The sequence below is a fragment of the Periophthalmus magnuspinnatus genome, chromosome 17, assembly GCF_009829125.3.
Source record: "Periophthalmus magnuspinnatus isolate fPerMag1 chromosome 17, fPerMag1.2.pri, whole genome shotgun sequence".
Lineage (NCBI taxonomy): Eukaryota > Metazoa > Chordata > Actinopteri > Gobiiformes > Gobiidae > Periophthalmus > Periophthalmus magnuspinnatus.
The window spans coordinates 7522785-7544956 of NC_047142.1; the positions used below are offsets into that span (position 1 = coordinate 7522785).

The 22172-nt window shown below is 39.3% G+C and overlaps 1 protein-coding gene across 2 annotated transcripts in view; it reads right to left on the reverse strand.

Moving 5' to 3' along the window:
• LOC117385223 (SPRY domain-containing SOCS box protein 4-like) overlaps positions 1-22172 on the reverse strand; it is a 55335-nt gene that overhangs the window by 11826 nt on the left and 21337 nt on the right. For both annotated transcript variants that reach the window (XM_033982491.2, XM_033982492.2), the window contains exon 2: positions 18140-19113. In XM_033982491.2, the coding sequence (XP_033838382.1) occupies positions 18140-18872 (733 nt within the window). In that variant the 5' untranslated portion in view covers positions 18873-19113. The remainder of the gene's footprint in view (positions 1-18139; positions 19114-22172) is intronic.

The following is a 22172-nucleotide window of genomic DNA, read 5'->3' on the forward strand; positions in this document are numbered from 1 at the left end:
CCCACAGTTCTATAAAAACGTCAATATCAGAGGAATTTATCGGGTGTAATTCACTAAGCGTTTTCAATTAATATTCCTGCTTACAAGCAAGTCTGTCGCTGTGCAGAGCAGTTTTATGCTAAGCGAGGACTGGGCCCCTCCATCAGCCCTGAATGTAATCTGCTCATGTTGATGTACTGTGGCATTTGCTAATAGCTTTAATAGGAAAAAACACAGGGATTGTTAACATGTGATTACAGCCTTTGAAGTTAGCAATCAAGCTCAAGTACACACCAGCTCCGAGGATGTGGGAGTGCTGGTTTTATTGATAAAGAGATTGTTAGAGAAATATCCTACAACAGAAATTACAAATAAAAAAAAATAAAAAACTGCAATGATCATGAAATTTGACTCTAAAATGAACAGAGCACTTCATTTTTACAAAGAAGGTGTGACTATTCACTGCATTTAAGGAAAATGTACCAAAAAAGCCTAACTTTTTTACAAAAAAATTGAAGGATGTGTGGGGTGTAGACTAAAATAAAAGCAGCTTTTCCCTCTTTTTTCATTTTCGTTATTGCACTGAAAAACATGCACCCTTAGAGTGTGTGGGCTTCTATGTCCAAAAACCTGACTCTTACTTGGCCTCCTCCTGCCTGTCTCAGGAAGTCAAGGAAATGTTGTTCCTTTGCCTATAATCTTCCATGGTATGGCATTTATCTCCATGGAGAAAATACGCTTATAACTTTCCATTTCCATGAAATCCTGCAAGTGATGTGCCACTTCCAGAAAGTTACGCAACAAACCAACAAACACAAACAGGTTATAAACATCAATGGTACATTTACATCACTGCGATATTTTAGTGCAGCCAGCAGAGTATTTTAGCCAGTTACTAATAATAAGTCAATACAAATCTTACAAATAAGTTAGAGTGGTCCTCCTAAAGCACATTTACATAGCTTCCTCTCCTCAAACAGCATTCGGGGTAAGTCTGGGACAAAGGATCTCAGTGTGCAGCCAACTCCATTGAAGGACGGTAAAGTTTACTCCTGCTGCTGCGGCTTTAGCAGATTAGTGCAAACGAGGCCCACACGTGCACTCACACAAACTGGGCATGAGCACCCACACGTGCACACTCACACGTGCACACTCACACGTGCACACGTGCACACGTGCACACTCATACCTCAGTAAGACTCCATTGAGACGAGATGGCTTTACCTGTCAGGTCACTGTGTAATTCAGTGGACACACAAATACTCCAGATCAGATTGACCAGAATGAGGCCCAGAGTGAGAGGGTAAACATACACCTCAGTCTTAGTACAATGAGCTCTAGGCTGCAGCTAATGATTATTTTAATAGTACACTAGTCAGCCATTATTTTTCTAATTAGTTGACTATTCAGACTGTTTTCATTTTTAACCAAATAGAAGAATTATTGTGAATGACGGCTTCTAGAGAGAGAAATATTTATCTGTACAGTGCAGACAATGACGATCAAAATGCAATTATGATTATTTTAATAGTCAGCTAGTCACGATTATTCAGATGGGCCGAGTTTTGAATGAGAAAACATCTGATAGACAGGAAGGCCAAAGCAGCTGTGTTAGGTCCCATTATGAGCTGGAGCCTGCGTCTACATCACACAGGCTTATGCTTGTTTTGACAGTGTCCTGAGATGGAAATTACACACTGACTGGAGCACGCCGGTTCAAACCAGGACAAAGTCAGAGCTCCAGAGCAAACCCACAATGGATCTGCAGTTTGCAACTTTAAGCTCCAAGGATGTTTACTACCATTAAGAGATCATTAATAGAGCACAGTATGGATGTTTAGGACAGCTAAGCCCCAAGTCAAACATAAACTTGTAGATAAGAGACTTATCATTTGTTCGTCTTTATCCTATGAAAGAGTCAAGTCTCTATTGCTGCATAAAGCTGGACAGTAATGTGTATGTGTAAAAAAATACATTCAAAACCGTTATGTAGATTGTGCCTTTTGATATTGACCGACACTTAACTGAAATGGTTTTTAGTTAAACACATGATGAGAGGTAAGGCAACAGAAAACATTAATTACCCATTATCATAAAATACCCCTTTGCAGAATCACATAGTAAAGTACTTGAAAAACGACATGGGAGGGCAATTATGTTACCTGCATAGAGATGGCATCAGCCTTTACAGATGAACTCTTTGAAAACAGATCCTTTAATTATCCTCGTTCGCTAAAAAGAACAATGTTTTCTTTGTCAATAAATGTAAGACTATATGTTGCCATTGTATTTCACAGGTAGAAAAATGTCGATACAGTAATATTATCAATGTCACTGGGCACAGCTGAAGTGAAACTGATAAAAAATAACTCAGGATATTTTGTCTTTTTCATACAGCAGAGCAGTCCCTAGTCCCAGAGCGCTGAACTTCTACATTAGTGCTGGCTGAAACAAATGAGTCGACAACAACATCCTAACTGAACAACACAAGTCAAACCATATTAGAGCTGCAGCAAAGGGAAGGTCCCATTTTGTTTTATTTGGGAGAGAGATGCGGCGGCATCAGCAGAAGCAGGTGTGGAGCTCGATAGAGATAACAGGGGAGTATTGGCTCGGCCATCAAACAGCGAGAAGCCGAAGATGAGAACATGACTAGAGACACAAACTGGAGTGCTAACCTTGTATTGCACTTGACAAAAATACTACAAATGGGGAAAAATGTAACTGGACATTTCATGCATGATTTAAGCCTGGGTTGGCTTTTAAAATATTTCTCAGGATGAATTAAAAAAGTGTGATTGAAACAAAATAAAACTACAGGTTTGATGACAATTTGATGAGAAATTTGTTAAAGAGCCTGTGCCATAGACTATATATATAAAAATGGACCTGCTAGCCGTCGACTCTGGTTCCAATTAATGTTCTATAGAAAAACTGTCGCTCCTCTCTCTGCAGCTGCTGCTGTCAGACTTGTCATTTTGGCCTTAAAATATTCATATTAATCCGCTCTACATGATTCTGGCGTTTGTTATTCTGCTATTTTGTCCGTAAATCAAGACATGACCATTAATAACAGACTAATGAGCCGCCTTCTTTCCCTGAGGTTAGCAACAAGTTTGACTGACAGCGTTGCCAAGCGCCTGCTCCCTGCTAAACGAGCAGTGCAGGCGGGAAGGGGCGTTCAATAGCCTCACTGCGGATTGGTTCTTTGGTTGCTATGATACTTGTGGTTAGAGTTCCAAATATGTAGCTTGGCTTCAAATTCGCCCGTACAACTGCGAGCCTTGATGAGCTTCATTAGTCCACTTCTTTATACAGTCTATGGCCTGTACCTAATATTTCCCCATGAATTTGAGCATAACCCGCCCCAGTACAGATATATTGGATAAGCAGCTCTTGAGGTCAAAATAAGTCAACTTCATACTTAAGCAGAAAGCAGTTCCATAATGAAGACGTGTGTTAGCTTGCTAGTTGTTCTTAGATTTACCATCATGGCAAAACTTCGCTCTGAGTTGTAAAAAGCGCTTACATAAATTTTAACTTGTGGTGAATTATTAAGATGCTTGTTTTTTTTCACATTTTAAAGACAACAGAAAACAGGTACAGAGACTTTAACATCCACATCCATTCTTGCAGGTTACTGACAACTCCTTATAGTCTACAGGTCTTTAACATCCAACTAACATGTTATATGGTTTTGGAGACCCCTATACTGGCCAAAAGAGAAGATTAGCTCTTGATATGTGCTAGAGACAGCTGTCACCATCAACTGAAGGACAAAACACAGTGTAAACCACAACCTAGACCTCGGTGTGGAGCAAAGGTCACACAAGATTTAACAGGCATAATCCAACGGGAGAGACAGAGTGGGTTTGAATGGGGAGGCCAGCACAGCCAAGTGAAAGAAGACTGACAGGGCACACTCTGATTGGACAGCAGAGGTTATGCGCAAAGACAGCAATGCGACGAGAATTGAAGTTGTGAGTGACCCCCTGCTTTTGGGTCAACAGGGGTCAGAGTGGCACGAAACGCAATTGTCGTCTGGATCTGACCCGTCCTTGACAGTTTTGCACAGTCTGAAATGGTAGCTACGTCTGTTTACTGCACACTGCGACATCTGCACACACCAGCCACCGATACACGTTTTATGCTGTGGCTTTGAACTGTGGGAGACTGTAAAGAGTATAGAAACACACCCCAGGGGCACATACGAGTGTGGGAGGCAGCGACGCTAACTGCTCCAAAGGAAGATTTGAAAAACGAAACAAAAAAGATGGCCGCCGTGCAGAAAACTAAAGTTATGAATACTATATGTAAACATAGCCCAGGGGTACAACAAATATACTTAGAGTTGCTGAGTAAAAAGTACTACACAGATAATTGCACTTTTAAAACCCCCTTAATATCTCAATAAATAAGTAAAATATTTAGGCTTTGTTTTCGGACAATCGTTGCTGGAAACTTGTCCACATGACATTAAACTGGGACGAGAGAGCTTTTTTACTTTCTCACACCTGGGATATTGTTCTGAAGAAGTCGGACTGCAGACTGCCTCCACCGGTAGAAAGACAGCGCCAAAACCTGTTTAAATCAGCTGTCCAGACACGTCACAGTTACATCACGTGACCACGCTGAAGAAGACCACTAGTAAGCAGTCGAAACGGTCAAGTATGAAAACAAACTAAACCCTGGTCTGAAAAAAGAATTAACTATATTAACACAAGAGTCACATTTACATTTCTGAATCCAAAACCTTCCAAAATGACCACAGCTGGATGATTTTCTTGGCTTTTCCTTCTGTTATTTTACCAGTTTTGAGACTATGAAATAAGCCTGGCCATTGTTCAAGTTACAATAAGCCAGAAGGAGCATAATCTTTGGATCTCACTGTGCCTCTGAATTGGGATTGCGCTGGGGTTGTAATTATCAACTCAGCATGAGCATGAGTATTTAAAAGTAAACTTCTCAACGCTGTTCTCATTTGTGAGGTTGTGCGGAGTGAGTTATGTACCAATAAGCCATTTAATTACAATAGCTTATTTAATACGGCTTGGCTATAAAAGGTCCCAGTGACGATGAGTTTGTCTCCTGGGGTTTATTGGCGGAGGTGACTGGTGAGCTTGCACTTTTTGAACGTTTAAAGTTTCTAGTAGTAGTAACTGCATACACAGCTGTATACAAGCATAGTCCCAGCAGCAGCAGCAGGAGTAGTTGCAGTAAATTACTTTCATCAAACCCACTAATCGTCAGGGATGGGTTTTTTTTGAGGCAATACTGATATCCAAATATTTGTCTTGCTGTTGTGGTCGATAACGGATATTTGCTGAAACTACTATTACACTTTTAAAATCCAAGTAAAGACCACACATTTAAGTTAGCTGAATTTATCTGCTGCATAACTTTCAAATCCCAGCAGTCTTTCTAAAGCCTTAAGTTAAGACATTTTTCAACTGGATGCTGGCTTTTCCTCGGGGCTGACAAGGACTCAAATATACTTTTGTTCTGAGCTAAAAACAACTTCTTACAACCAGCGGTGGCTTAAGGAGCTGTCAGTGCAACAGATGCCCAGGGATAGCACTTGCCGTATGAGACTGCTGTTGCTATGAGACAACTCCATGACTATTTAAGTATTTGCATCTTAAGTCAATGCTGGTACAATTATAGTAAAATATCAATGGAGTCAAGAACATGGTACTAAATATACAGATGAGGAATACTACATATGGCAAAGGTGAAATAGTTTATAAGTAAATAAACGTTAAATTGTTGCAGAAAAGAAGTCTGAATCTGCAGTTCTTGTGTGGTGTTAATTAGTGATTTGCTATGATCCGTGGCTAAAACTTGATTGCAAAATAAATGATCAGAATCAAATTGTTGCCAGAAAACCTGCTTGTTATGTGGCATTTCATATTCATGTTATTCAGATCACCAGAAACAAGAAAAGTATCCCAGTTAGCCCAAATGTACTCAAACATGAAGGTTACTGCTCTATTTTTAGGCACATTAGCCACAATAGAAGCACACCCAGACAGATAAGGTTAAACACACAGTGCACTCACGGTATAGTTTATGTAACAAGGTGACTTTCACTTACACAGTATCTTTCATCTCATACTTTGTCATTCAGCAGAGAGTGAAATGTGACACATTTATTTTCTAAATCACAGTATGGATGTTTCAACCTTAACCTGAATTTCGCCTACAGGAGCCTACACTCATAATGCACGTGGGATGTTACTGCGCAAAGATTTATATCCCCATAGCACAAGTCACATTGGCGCTCAGTGACACAAATGGACAGAGGTGTGAATTGTTCCATGGGCTCAACCTTGTACCAGATACTAAAGAAAAGGTTTGTAAAGGTATTCTCCACAGACTGGTCAATGGAATCCAGAAAGTGTTTACCAAATTATTTAGGTCAATTATTTTACACCACATTCATGCCATATAAGGTGGGTGAAGTGTCTTGCCTAAGGACAGAACAACATTTTTAACCAGAACCACAACTGCTCCATTGTGGCCTTTCATTTGAGCAGTCTCCCATCCAAGTATAAACTAGACCCAACTCCGCTTAGCTTCTGAGATTAGACAAGACCAGACATTGACGCGGTGGTATTGCTGCAATAATCAGAACAATGAATCATTAAGGCAGTTAACAAACCTCAAGTTGATCTTTCCCCCCATTTTTAAGAATCCAAGTTATTAAACATAACCTGATTTTAGAACACAGTAACGTTCTAACTGAAGTGTTATCAAAAGGCCTAAGCCAGGAGGATGCAGAAGTGGTCCACCCAGTGTAATACTGTATCAGAGAGGTCAATGAGAGGAGCCAGGATGAGATAAAGTGATGGATAATACAGACACTATTGGAGGGCAAAGTGAACGGAAGAGATGAATCCAGGAACACAGAAACATGACACAAAGACACCAGAACCGGGAAGCACGCTGGAAAACAATACTGTAAAACCCTCTGTGTTTTACAGGCCACAACCAAAGACAACACGACATGAATGAGGAAAACATAGGCCACGGATATAACACAAAACTGAGTTACCACTTTTTATAGACTTTAGTGATAAGAAACTATGAAAAAACTGTCAGCTCTCTTTTAATTCTCACAATCTCACTGTAACAGAAAATGTATAAATAATAAATACAATTCAAGTAGAAAAGGAAGAAATATTGGTAGGTTACAAAATGTTTATATACGAGTTATTGATACAATTATTGATACTTTGCAGTATTCCCTGGGAGTGTGACGCTAACTGTAGGCTCTGCTGTCTGAAGCTCTGTTACTCAAGTTAGACTTTAATCTGATTTTTATTTAACACAATCTAAGAAGTGATGGAGAAAGTACTCAATATAAAAAATAAAAAAAATACTCAACTAAAACTAAAATTATCACATGAAAAAATCTATTTAAGTAAAAGTATTGAAGTACCCATTTAAAAATGTATTTAGAGTAAAAAGTAAAAGTATCTCACATAGACTTTTAGTGTAGGTCTTACAAGACTTTAAATGTATTTATTTTGAAAAAGATTTGTGCTGTATTTTGTCATTTTTGTTTGTTCAAAATATGAACTAGGTAAAAAATAAAGTCTCAAAGAATAATACAAAATGCTTTTACTTTTCAGTCCTGTTCAAACACGTAGTAAGGTGGAAAGTACAGATACGTGCTCTCAAAAGTAGTGAAGCAAGAACCCACTTTAAATCTTGTGTATAGTATTTTATTACTTTTACTTTGTTACATTCCACCACTAAATCTGACCATACAGAACTGACTTACGACTATAGATATGAGACTTCACAAAACACAAAATCACCTGTTGTACAAGCTGGTGGTTTGTTAATCAAACTAATTTTTTTGTTGAAACTCAAACCTAAATGAGACGACAAATATTCATCACAGGTTCCTGAAAAAGTCCTGTCTAAATCCAGTTTACATTTTTCATGAGTTTATAGACTATCTAAAAACTTATCAGGCTGCGTTTGCTAATGTGTACATTGTGTCACCATGATAACTGCTGAACATTCCATCATAGAAATGCATGCAGTACACCCCCGGCATGATGTCACTACAAATATACATTGATTTCACTTTCAGTTGAACATCTATGTGGACTTAAGTATGTCAGTCAATTTGTGAAGCCCACTCATCAGGCATGTTTGAACAAATTAAAATGAAATTACTTTATGTCACAATGTCAGAAACTCTTCACTCCAGACCAGGATTTGGCAATATTAGTATATATTAAGAAAGTAGAGTAAAAACCACGCGGGGTATGTTGTGAAAGGAGAGAGCGCACAAGATTTCCTCATGCTCACTGTCTGATTCACACGTTGAGTCATTTTATGCAGTGAAACCAAAATCTGAAAGGCAAAAAATATTCCAAGGAAACACACTGGTCTAGCAAATGTTAAATAGGATATAAGATAGCAGTGTGTGTAATTATGGACCCTGAGCGAACATATGTGATTTCAATATGAACAAAAAACAAGAGGCCAGCTGCTAAGAGCGAGTCATGTGATGTTAATTATTAGGTTTGGCACAAAAGAGGATAATAACAAGGCAGGCTATACCAGCAGTTAATGCGACTTGGGAGATGGGAATACAAAAAAAGAGCAGTCAAATGTAGGTCTACTGTAGCTTTAAACAGAGGGAAGTGTTGTTAGTGAAATATGCAACAAATGATATGTTAAGTGATAAAGTTTTGTGTAAAGCGGATTATACAAGTCAAATCTATTCACAACAGAGTCAAATGTACTTGCACTGCTTCTGTTGCTATACTGCTATATATTCAGGTTGCATCATTGCATTGCACGATGGGGAATCCCTACTTGCTTTTACAGTAAAAGTTTAGTATTAGGCAACATTAAAGAGGGGGTATTTTACTTTGTGGGGTATTAACTGTAACACATAACAGATTTAGATCACCATGTTACTCTTTATTGTTTTGAAAATACTATATTTGTATTAACAGGTTTCACTGAACTCTCACTGAGTATGGGTGATGTAGGGTTGTGGGTTTAGCATTGCACAGAATCTACAGTTAACTATAAGGAGGGTTCAAATAGGGCCCAGGGAGATCGCTAAAATACTCAGACATGCATGGATGACATCTAATACCTCTACTAGAATCGCTAAGCAGTGCACCTTTAACCTAAAAGTGTGGTTTACAAAGGTTTGAATTATTTTTAACTTTCCATTTTAGGTACTGGACATAGCTATTTATTAATGCTAAAACCTTACCTGTCACCTAATTATGTTAACCTTGTCCCCTACTCAATAGCAACCAGGAAATAGAAAACAATACTGGAGTTATTTCAAAGGCAGAAAGAACTATAGTATAAGTCAAGTGGTGAATTCCTGTTCTCTAAACCAAAAGCCCAACATAGTCTCCTTCATTTCTTTCTTTCTTTAGTTTTTAATTCATTTGACAGGGACAGTGAACATTTATCAACATTAGTGTACAGTGAGAGGAGACAATACATTAAAGCTTATAGTTAAATAACAGAGTACAGTAGCAGTACTACACAATTACACAAAAGTTTAAAAACTATTTAAAGACATATATTAAAAACATTCAGACCTTCATAAGCAGTAAGGTGAAGGTGAACACAAAGCAGATTCAGTGGGTTAATATTGACAGGTCTGATTTGCTATGAACGACTAGTGTTTTTTGAAAAGATGGTTAGAGATCAGCTCTCTGATGTTTCCCAGGACTGTGTTCCACTCTGCTCGGACAGAAAAGGCACTGGCTGAAGGCACTTTTCTGGAGTGGAACTATGCAGTCTGCACGAGCTGCACCTCTGGTTATCTGATGTGCGGTACCTCTTAGACTTGTATGAGATGTGCAAACAGACAAGGGGCGTCACCATGGAAACGGGTCAAGTCATCTTTAACAGACGGATGGCTTTGACTTGGACCCTAATACGCCACTGGAGACACGGACAAGTCTCTTTTCCTGTAAGACAAGACTCCACAGATCTCATTTAGTGAATCAGACATGGAGGGTGGGAGTGAATAAAGCAGCAGTTAGATAAATCTAGAGAGATCCATGTGCTGCTGAAAAGGACAAATGTAGACGGGTCGCACCGGGGGACATTCAACTAAAAGCCAATCCTGCAGCGGATACAAAGGAATGCCAGCGCGGTGTGAAATGGCAATGTCGCGAGGCCAAATTGAAGTGTTGATTAGGGCCAATCGGAGGGCTACGAGCACAAAGACAGAGAAGGCGGACAATGATGGAGAGGATTACAGCTCCCGTTCATTATTACGGTGAACTGTGATTGGATCGTCCCCCGGTAATAACACTGAACCTACGTAAAAGTGTGTTTGAGTCGGATTTAATAAAAGAACAGCCCGCCTCACCGATCAGACAGCCATTTTGTCAAGGTTTGATGAGATCCCCCCTTTGTTTGTCCTGGTAAAGGAAACGATTATTTTGAGTCATCTCACTTAGATTAAAGTGCTCCACTTCAACTCCCTCAGTTTAGCACTTCAGGTACATGACAAAATATTTGAAGAAATACAGTGTTACTGACTCAACTAGCAACTAGATGCACGCTTTCTAAAAATGGGACACATCAAAACAGTAAATATAGAATCAAATTTACTAATCCCAGTGGTTGACTTGTTTAAGATCATTTTAATATGGCATAGGGTCAAATTATTCGGGACACCAAAGATCCCCCAACATTTTTAGTTGAAATGAGTTAGGTCTTATATAAATATGACCTTTTAATTACTAAAACTGTATTATTGTGACACGGAGGATCCCTGTTGTCATTGTAAAAGGCACGGTCAGTGGAAAATTGCTTGTGAGCTCTCGTGCTCTCACATTACAAATTAAAAACCCAACTTGGATACCACAAAATAATTGAAACCTCTAGACAAAAGAATGCAATGTTTCTTTAATATTTTCATCTGTTCTTATGCTTCTGATAGAGATTAAGCCCATTTTGTTTTCAGTATTGGAATATATTTAAATGAGTATCTAGTTTTGCTACGATAGTTTTAGTATTTTTCCACTCTAAATCCCGAACATCCGCTCCTAACATAAGGGTTTGTGTCTGAAAAACTCGCCTTCTCGACTTCTCCAGTGTAGTGTAGCTGTTCCAGTGAAGTGGTTGATAGGCTGCCTGTGCTGAGCTTTCAAAAGTGCTCCCCGGGCCGGCCTTGCTTGCATACATTTTTTAATCTCCGGTGGCTGCCTGCTATTGTGGCGCGTGACTGACTGGAGAGCACAGCCAATCCATCACGGACTCTATGGCTGTTTGAAGTATATTTTTGGAAGTTAATTGCACTTAAATGATTCCGCCCTGCTCCAGGAAATGACACAGCAATAACATTATGGTGCAGTAAAAGCAATAATTCCTCTCCTCGTACACCTGTCATGATAACTACTATATCGACTTATCGTTAATATATGTGAGATGGAACTATACTTTTGAGGGGAGGGGGAGGTTGAATAAATAACTTCTATGACTCATTACAGATGCAAACTAAGTACTAAAGTGTTTCCTTCTGCTACTTATTTATTGCAGCTCATGATTTTTTAACAATATTGGAGATTTTGAATAGTTTTTGTGGTTCAAATCAGCTCTTGGGTTTTTGTGTCAGTGACATAAATTTCTTTCAGTATTATTATTTATCATTTATCCCAGCAATATGTCAAACTTCAAAATGTGTTATTGTGACAGGCCTAACACGTGGATGTACAGTATGTCTTTATACATGTATTCTCCAAGTGGCAGGGAACAGATGAGACAAAATGGTGGAGAATTGGATAAATGGAGGTATAATCAGGTATGAAATTATTAACTTTTTTTTTTTTTTTTTTTTGTACAAAGCATTTTGAAGATGCAGAAACAAATTAATATTGTTATATAGACCTGGATTTACAATGGTAAATGTTTTTAAATAAGCATGTTTTTTATGTTATTAGCTGCATTTTTGTTGTATTGTCCATTTTATGATGAATTTAGAAATGCCCTGATATGCTCTGGTGTCATTTCTCTGTAAAACCTGGAATAAGCTGCAAATTAGTTCATTTAAATGAGTCCATTGGTGTTTGTGACAGTCTAGCAACTGGCCTCTTGTATTTTATTGTATTTTGTTAATGGTGTCTTATAAGCCCATTAAAGGCCTCTGCATATTTGTATGCAAGACACAATAATAAAATAAATCCATTCAGCAGCATTAGTTGATATATATATATATATATACATATAATTTCCATAGATATAGTTCAATGGTCACAAGTGCCTGCTGTTACCAGGATGAGCACAAGCGTGTTAATTCTCGGTTTTATGGAGTGGTCTGCAGGAGTATTTTGACGACTCACTTGGAGAATAGTGAGATTAAGACTTGAAGTGTTGAAGCTTAAGCGGCTGTTTTAGTGCTCATTAGCGAGCCGCAGGTGCACGCGCCTCTGGACCCAAGTGCCTCATAAAAGCTGCACGGATCAATACAGCCATATTAAAGTGCAGGAATTAGGGAATACTACCAAAACAATAACAATGTAAGAGCTGGACGACACCACAGGAGGATTGGAACAAATGGGTTCTTCTTGAGGAGTCAGTAACGTAGAGTCTGATGTACTGAGCCACAACAACTCTTTTTCCATTCCAACATTTTGTAGTAGTTTTATATAAAGTAAATACATTTAAAACTACACTACGCAACTTTTCGGGTGGTGATGTTATGACATTGCCTATAATGTTCTACTGCGTGGCATCCATCCTTCATTTATTAAAAAAGTTTCAATTCGTTAAAAATACCTTGCAAAACATGAAAGATCTGATTGGTGATTTGGCTTGGAGACACCATCTGCTTGTCTCCACAGAGATGGACAGGTTTAATAAGATACTGTGGAACATTCCGTGCAGACAAGTTGGTTACTCACTCTCCACCAGAAAAGTTGGATATAGTGCACCTTTAATATCGTCAGGATGTTGTCAAAAACGCAACCATTTCCTGACTAGCTCTCTCAGGCAAACCATCTGTAAAATGTGTTTTGTTATCTGAATGTTAGGAATCAAGGTTCACAAATGTTCCTATTTAAAATTATTGATTCCAAACAACCAACCAAGCAAACATATTGATTCATCTTGCAGAAAGGCAGATGCCAACAAAAGCCTGAGAAAAACGGAAGAGATGGTCCTAATTTTCAAATTAAACTACTAATTCAATCCATGTTTCAGGGATTTTCAATAGTCTATACAACAAAATCCTAGAAACTATCCTATTTTATGTCAGTAGTAACAGTTAACTGGTAAGTGCATTCTTTTTGAATGCATTTAAACATCTTTCACTGCTACCTCGCCGTGGAGCTTGAGCTGCTAAATATTTGATGGTGAGGCCCTGACATGACAGCTCCCTCGTGCAGAAATACTCTTGGATCTTAAAGCTTACTTAAACATTCATCCGAGCATTAGCTCTGCCTTTAATGCAAGATTTGTAACGTTTTGACTAAAGAAATATTCAAAGGCTTCTGTAGTGTGGGAGGTTTGCACATCAGCCATTGGTACTTCAGCACAATTTGCTTCAATTATGTCTTTGCGAGTGGGAAAATCATTGTGCATTATTGCTTTTCATTAGGAATAATGGTGACTGACTTGCACTCACTGCCATGTGTGACAAAAGAGATTGAATAAGTGAGAGAAGCATGCAGAGATGAGAGCCAGAGGAGGAGGAGGGGTGCACAGCAGAACAGCATTAAAAGCACAGAGAACAGAGCCATGCCAGAGGCTAAAGGACTAACCCAGTGACCCACATATCACACATCCAGGAGTGAGAGCTCACAAGCCAACTGCCATACGGCCAATGAAGCTGAGTCACATGGTCCCACAGGACGATACATAATTCAAATGGTGTTGAAAGGACCTAGAACAATAGACAAAAGCCAAATGGGTCTTATGTGGGTAAAGAGGAATGCTTCTGATGACAAAATTAACAAAGATCTTTTCCAGCCAAGACCACCTGGGCTCTGGGTGGATTGGAAGCAATAAAACTATACCCCAATAATGTTACCCTATAACCTACATGACTGAATTGGAGCTTGGATACAGTGGTCAACATGGCTAATATGCCAATAGAAATCAATAGAATCAATAGAAAATAACCATTTATAATCATTTGTTTTCAAAGCATTGTTGGAGCAGCTATCCCCAAACATCTGCCTTAGAGAATCAGAATCAGAAGACTTTTATTGCCATAGTCTGTGAACACAGTTCACAAACTAGGAACTTGCTTCGGTGAAAAAGTGCAACATAAACACACTGAATAAATACAAATACAAATAAGGGCATGCACAAAGTTAAAAAGATATGCTTAAAAAAAAAATCAAGCCCTCTATTGTTGCCAAAGACATTATTTCAGACAGAAGGACACTTTTAAATAACTGCTTTTCATTAGAATCAAAAGTAGCTGAATTGTCCTCACTACCATGAAACAAAAGATTCAAAAAGAGAAACTGAGAACTGCTGAAAAACGTCATCTTATTTTGACCTTGAAAAATGGCTCAAAGAGCATAAAGTTATGATTGCCAAAGGTCTACTTGATACATGTACATCTGTATTTCTGCTAAAGACTGTTATTCATCATTACTTTGCACTAAAAACATGACCTACAAAAGCAAGCCAAGTTGTCCATGTCGTGCCTCCATCCATGTTTTATGTGGTCTGGTCTGAGTCGCTCTAACAGCCTACGGCGTGATCCAGGCTACTGTAAACACTACAGCCGTGAAAAGCCCCTCAGTGAGCAGGCAGCTGGGTCTGTTCGGACCCTCTGTATGAGACTGTATGCTCATGTGATACAGACTAAACAGGAGAGACAGAGAGGTCAAAGGTCATAAGCTCATGGGGGCAGAGGAAAGTGGGTCACCTCCCCGCCACACATCTGCAGGAATGTGCCGCTTGAATAAACCTACAGTCAGGCTTTGACTGTTAGTCTGAGCCTGACCGGGCCAATAACACACATGAGCCTGAGAGAGTCTGTACTGTTTTATAGAGACAACTGTAAACTGGATTTTCATATGCAGCAGCACTAGAAGAAAAGCATCTGATGACCTGTATGTGTTTAAATATGGTATTCACTGTCACTGGTGAAACATAGGTAGAAGACTGTAATCGGGTAATTTAATTTAGTAATTTAAATAATATCTTAAATATAATGTTGACGCTCATTAATGTTATGAAAAGCTTCGAACTTGAAGGCTACTTTACTTGATCTATTTCAGTACCAAATGTTACAATTTCCAGGACGTACGGTAATTGTAATAGTAGTAATAGTGCCACTTACTTAAATTTGGGGGAGGAAATGGGGCAATTAACTCATAAATTGAAAAACATAACTCTGATTTGAGAACACATTTTAGATACTTGCACAATCATTATTCATTGTAAAAGAAAAAAAAGTGAAAGTTAACTGCAATCTTGAGTGTCCCAGACAGGTCACAGCAGTGCCTCTAGTCTAGACAGTAAAGAAAGGAATTACACATGAGTGAGTAGCAGAAACTCGAGAAAGCCAACAACATCCATCACAGTAGAAAAGGAAAAGTGAGGAGATAAGGATTTGTCATTTGAAAACTTTGAGGTATAACCAAACAATGACCTAAAACAGTGTTAATTTCAGCAGTGTAACAGTATATAGTGTGGTAATGATGGACTCTTTGTGCAGAGGGGAGAAAGTCACCAGCAGGATCCAAGGAGACTCTGTAAATCTCTTTTTAATACCTCTGCAGTAGGTTCCCCTTAACAACAATCATTCACAAACAATCCAATAGTGGCTATGTTAGATCAAGCCATTACAGCGCGCCCAGGAAGATATTTCACCAGGAGACACGGAGCAAATGGTGTGGAAAGACTAAAGCCATATGATACAACCTAAGCTTTCTGGTTGGCTACATAGATATATTTTGATTCAATATCACAGACAGGAATATGGCTTCACTCACACTACAAGAATGCGCCTGCAATAATCCCCTCTTTGCCCACTCTGCAGCAAATACATTTACTCCAGTGCTCAGAGAATTCAGAAAATATCATTCCCTTTGTGCTTTTTATTTTGGTTTCACTGTGACTTTCACCACAGAAAGTCATTATACATTATAAAAATCCCTGTGCTTAACAAATTGCATTTTTTCTATCAGACATCAAAACTTCAGAATATGTAGAATTTCTATTTCTATTTCTATTTGTCAACTAATCGATGTAGATTACAAGGATTTATGTGGGACAACAACAGGAAAGAGAAGCAAGAGAGTGAGTGAGTTAGCTGAAGATTATTTTTTTGGTATTTATATGTAAAAAGGCAGATTAAACTCACAAATCACAAGGTTAGTCTGTCTTTATATAAATACATTGTTTTCTGGTACTTTTTTCTGTTTTTGCATGAACTCCAGGTGTAGTCTTGTGAGTGCATCTTGGGTCAGATACACAGAGATATTTAATAGTTTTTAGAGATTTTGTCACACCTCCTTTTGGTCAACTAATCAATCGACAATCTTCGGTTGACTACAGCACTAATGAATACATATGGACCACTTTTCCGACGATATATATTATTTTATTCTTCCAACTCATAAACTTAGAAAGCTTTTATATATGTACTGCCTGAACACATCCACTACATCAACAAAATGAAAGTTATTCATTTCACAAAAACAGAGGAATTCTTCAAATCTCGAAATGTACATCCTTGACAAGGCTGTTATCAACATCAATTTTACCTGCAATTTATTTTCTCTACAGTTTTGCCTGACTTGTCTGTTTTGTGATATTTCTGAGGTGCAGCGGGAGACAAATGCAGTTGCTTTTAGTTGGAAACGTGTTCATAATTCACATAAAAGCACTCCGGTCCACATCTCACACAGCTCTCCTTCGTTCCTTACAAATTTTTATTTCTGCACAAGATTTTCAACAGTCAAATCTTATTTCACACAATGCATTTTGGCAAACGGTGGCCATTCAGGACTACTATGAAATCCAGCAGATGGCTTCATAAATATACACTGTTTTCTTTTGGCAGTCAACCTGTACTTTAAACATACCCAGAAAATTAGATCCTCACACATATTTCTTACTTTGAAATGCAGAATACGAATCCAGACATGAAAAAAAATAATTCAATTCAATGCTTTTAAATGAGAACACTTGTAATTTAAATCCATATTAAGTGGTGAGTAGTATGTGTGAAAATTGGGTGACTTGAAATCTTTCCAACACAAAAAAGAAAAACTGAAGTTGATTAAGAAGCCAAATCACACTACAAAGAAGTGCCCATCCTCTCCACGAGTTGAGATTTGAGATGGACAAAAACACCACCCGCTGCGATATCAAATAAACTTCTTCAAACACACAGAGAATCCACCAGTGGATCGTAAGCTTGTGCACTTTCCCTGGCCATCAGGAGTGAGTGTGATGTATGTGAAGTCTATAAAGGCTTTTAACCAGCTATTCAAAGAGGCTCTGTTTAGACTGGGAGCAGAGCAAACTAGCCCTCTCACAATAACACACAGACTGAAGAACGCAGAACATACCATTTCACATACCAAACGTCAGGTTCATTCATTAATTTGATTGACACAAGCTGCCAATTTACACATGAAACAGTGGTTCTGGAAATGTGGAACGGATACGACTCTCTGCTGTGTCGTATAATAATTGTCAGAAAAATTGTAGTACTAGATGTTGTTCTAAGTTAGTACTAGCTTGGTCATAGTTTAGCTTTGGCTGAGCCCGGGTTTAGTCCAGTTTTTTGTATCGTCATATTCTCGTCTCCTTAGACATGTTATAGGTTTTTCTGCAGTGTTACACAATATGGCATTAAACTATGAAAAAACATGCACTCAGATGGATGCAGATGGATTAGATTAATGCCATACTGTGGAACACTCCAAGCAAAGCATAACATCTCCATAGAGACAAGAAGGTGATGGACCCTTCCCTTGAATAGTTCCATAATGCACCCTTAAGTTAAATATACAGTGATATGGTCGTGTGAGTAAAATGTTTCAGAACCACTGCTTTAATCTTGAAATATGTTTGTTTTAACAATCACAAAACGTGAAACTAAATTCCTAGCCACGCTCAGGCATTTGAATTGACAAGTGCTTAACACAGATTAGATAATGAAAGAAATCCATGTGATACTTACGATCTAAGCCATTGATGTACTTCATGGTGATCTCACAATGTCCCCACACAGCGCTGACGACCGGATACAACTTCTTGCCTTTAAGTCCTCTGAACGCCACTCCCAGATACTGTCCATCTACCATAAAGCTTAGTGTACCTTCATCCATATCTAAAATCACTAATAACGAATCCGGCAGCGTGAATGACTCTTCTGGCTCCAAGAAACACGGGTAAAAGGGCAGTGAACTGTGTGCCCTGTTTTTACTATCATGATACAACCGGTTTCGCCCCAGATCCCAGCCCCAGGACTCCGAGTTGGAGCCCACCAGCGCAGTGTATCCTACAGAGTGTAAAGGTGCTTCTGAAGTGGCTACTCCGACAACAGCATGGGTCCCCCTTTGTCTCGAAGGCCAGTGGATCTTCCAGACGTGAAGCCCTCTAGTGTATCCTACTTTACCCCTAATGCAATCTGTGCTTTGGGCTACGGGATGGCGATGAAACGTTAGCTTATCATCGTCCTTGATAAAAATATTAAGCGATCGATCATCAGGGTTCCATGCGTGACGAAGTTGGGTATCTAGTCCAGCGCAAGGCATGTCCAAAAGTAGGTCTAGTCTCGGTGGTCTTGAGAAATCCGGACCTCTAAATTCTGGGTGTTGTCTTCGGTGCGCTAGCGGCCGGTACGATGGCGATCCACCACTCTCCCCACGACTGTCTATAGACTTGATGCCGCTGGAGATCTTCTGACCCATATCGGTGCAGTGTAGGGTCCACACAGGGAGAGGGTGCGGCAGGGCAGGGTGTGGCCAAGGGGCGGGGCTGCACAAAAAAGAACTCTGCGTTACCTCATCAAGGCAGCAAGGGGGGCAGGAGAGTCGAGCCAAAACAAGAGGAAGTGCTGGGAGATGAAGGGGGTGATGGATGAGTGATGGATGTAGTCGCGGCTCATGCCAGTTAGGTTGTCATAGCGTCAGAATACAGCTGCTGTCGATCCTGCGGGGAAACAAGAAGAAAGAACACTTAACGATATGAACTAGTTGGATATAGATGTTTTGTTTTATTATATTTTATGGCTATAGCTTTCGAAATTATATATTATAAACATTTACTATTTGGCTGTGACAGGGCATGAAACATATGAACCTTACATGTTCTGAATTAGCACACCGCAATGCACACATATTATACATTTAGATATGATCGTTTCAAGCATTTTTCCACTTTCAAGGCACTGAAAACACTTCAAATCAAAAAAACCCTCACCCATTCACACATACAATCCATGCATTCATACCCCAGTGCACGCAGACAGATTTTACGCCTAATGTGCTACCCACTTTGCTACAATTGTTTACATAATCCAAGAGTTATCATCAAATACCCGAACAAAGTGTACTTGGAAAGCACTGAGCAATTTAATTACAAAGTCCTTTTCTGAAACACAAAGTAACAAGAATGAAAAGAGCTGATGACAATAACAAGAACCCAGAACAAAGGTGAAAATGTTGGTGTGAAAAGTTTGTTTGGATTTTATTAAAACATTGATTGTGAGAAGAATCAACAATGAGCAGGGTGAAGTGTGAACACTGACAGACAGCAGCCCACTTCCTCTGACTCATCTGTGCCACCAGGGCCTAAACCTACACTAGAGTCACTCCAGAACTATACTCATGTCACTAATGTACATTTAATGAGCTTTATCTGAGTCAGCAAACACGCAAAGTGGATGATGAGCAAAAACATCAGGTAATATTCACCATCTCAAAGCCACAACAGAGGGTGATGTCATTCCGATGCAGACAGTTGATGAGGCTGCGGTCGAAGTGACGGGATTGTGTCAGCTTCCTGCTCAGAGGAAGAGACTCGCGCGGTGGATGGGAAGTGGATGAAACAACTCCTGGCTGCATCATTCATTCAGAGGCCTGCTCCTGTCTGCTCCACACAAGCCACAGAGCACTCTGTTCTCCTTATGACAGTGGTCAACTCATGTGATACAAAACAATGCAGCGCTTGACACACACGCGCGCACACACACACACACACAGAAAGATGGATAAAAAAATAATAATAAACTACGTGACTTTTCTTTTTTCCACATGATGATCTTATTGTTCTGCCTTTTTTAAGCAATAAGACACATGATTGATTGAGTACTTGAATGGCAGGAAAGTTAACTGTCATGTATACTGCGGAATATTCCAGGCAAAGCATTCACACCTCCATGGAAACAGAAAAAGTGGACCCTTCACCAGAAAAGTTACATAGTGCACCATTAAGAAACTTTATTTTTTATTTTTTTCTTATAAATTATAAAAGAGTAGTTTTACCAAACCTCCAGTGTTGCAAAAATCTAGAACTCACCAAAAGATTAACACTGGTGACATCAAATGTTGAAAGGAGCAACCAAGAGATTAAGAAAACAAAATCACTTTAAATGTTGCAGGTTCGGATGCTGGGAAGCTAATACATGCCCAAAGCTGGCATAAGCAGAAATATTCCCACAAACTGACTCACACTTAAGGCTGAAATCATAGTGTAATTCTGCGACTGTCTGAGCCTGCCTTACGCATAGAGACTTCTCCATAACACTTGTTTTTTGTCATTGGCTCTTGTTTGTCTCTGTGCCGTAAATGAGGTCACGGCAGCTGGCAGACGAGGTGTGCCAGTGCTGGGCGTCAGGGCAGTTCAAGGATTGGTCAAACTCACAGGCAGCTGGACCGTCTGCGTGACAGGTGCTTTCAGGGCACACAGAACAGACCAAACATGGCCTTATTAAACTAACATGTCACCAGTAAAACTACTTTTTAATTCTAATCATAAGTGCATGTTTTTTTGCAGGAAATGAGAAATTACCATAAAACAATGGTCCTATATCTCACAGCAGCAATAAGAGTGTAACTGAAGAAGTAGAATTCATGCTTTTTTTAATCAAGTTAAAACAAGATGAAAGTAATGTTTGCATTTCCAGGTCATGGCCTTATGCAGTATGGAAAACAATCTGGCACTATTCAAAGAGGATCGTGACATTTGACCCTGTGTTGTCACGGTTACAGTTACGTGGTAACCTCTTGAGAGGCTGATGGGCTGGCACGACGGCTGGTGCGAATAGCCGCAACATGCTAGTGCCATCTGTTGTTTACTTTCCCTCCCTCACTCCTGCGTTTGTGTGCAGCCAACTCATTTAGGACTGCTCCCCGCTCTTCATCTGCCCACTCAGCTGCGTCAGGCCTGGCTCCGTCCAGCCAACAGCCTTTTACTGTTGTTCCCAAAGAGAGCGGAGCGTATGTGGTTACACAGAGAAAAGATGCACCTAGGGCCTTGTTACACTTTCAAGGCCAAACTGTTGCTGTTTGTAATTGAACGATTTCATCATTTTCCCCATGAAACAGTAAAATTTTCTTAAATCTCCTCAGATTTGGATTTGATGAATAGACTGGCCGATACAGAGAATAGCGTCCTCCTCACAGAGCACACTACAGCTAACGCCCAGAGCAGCTTAAACACAGACTGAAGAGGCTCTAAAGCCGCTAAAAACAGAGCTAGTATTTGTTTTACCTCTGCAATGTGTTCACGGAGCCTTAAGAGTGAAAACGAAACTTTGGACAAATTGGTTGGAGGAGGAGAGCAGAATTTGTCAACTTGTTTACATATGTTAAGTAGCCATGTGCTTCGGGCAGGCTTCTCTTTTTACAGGCCTCAAACATGAATAATATGATGAAAAAACTCTCCCTTCAAAAACATGACCTAATGTCTGTCATTGTGCTCTGAAGCTGCTGTGTGTGGAGAAGTGAAGAAGAGAAGTGTGTGAAGACATTTTACATTAGAACTCATTATTATTAGTAATAATTTTATTAAGCTGGGGCTAAATTCACCATGGAATACTTAATTATTTATAAAGGCAAAGTGTAAATAAAATAATTAATAACATGAGAAGACTGGTATGTGTTTGGTATTGGATTGGTATTGGGAATCGCAAATGTCAAAAAATCTGTATCCAATCGGGAGCCAAAAAACTGGATTGGGATATTTGTCTGCTGACCCCTCCATGGGTG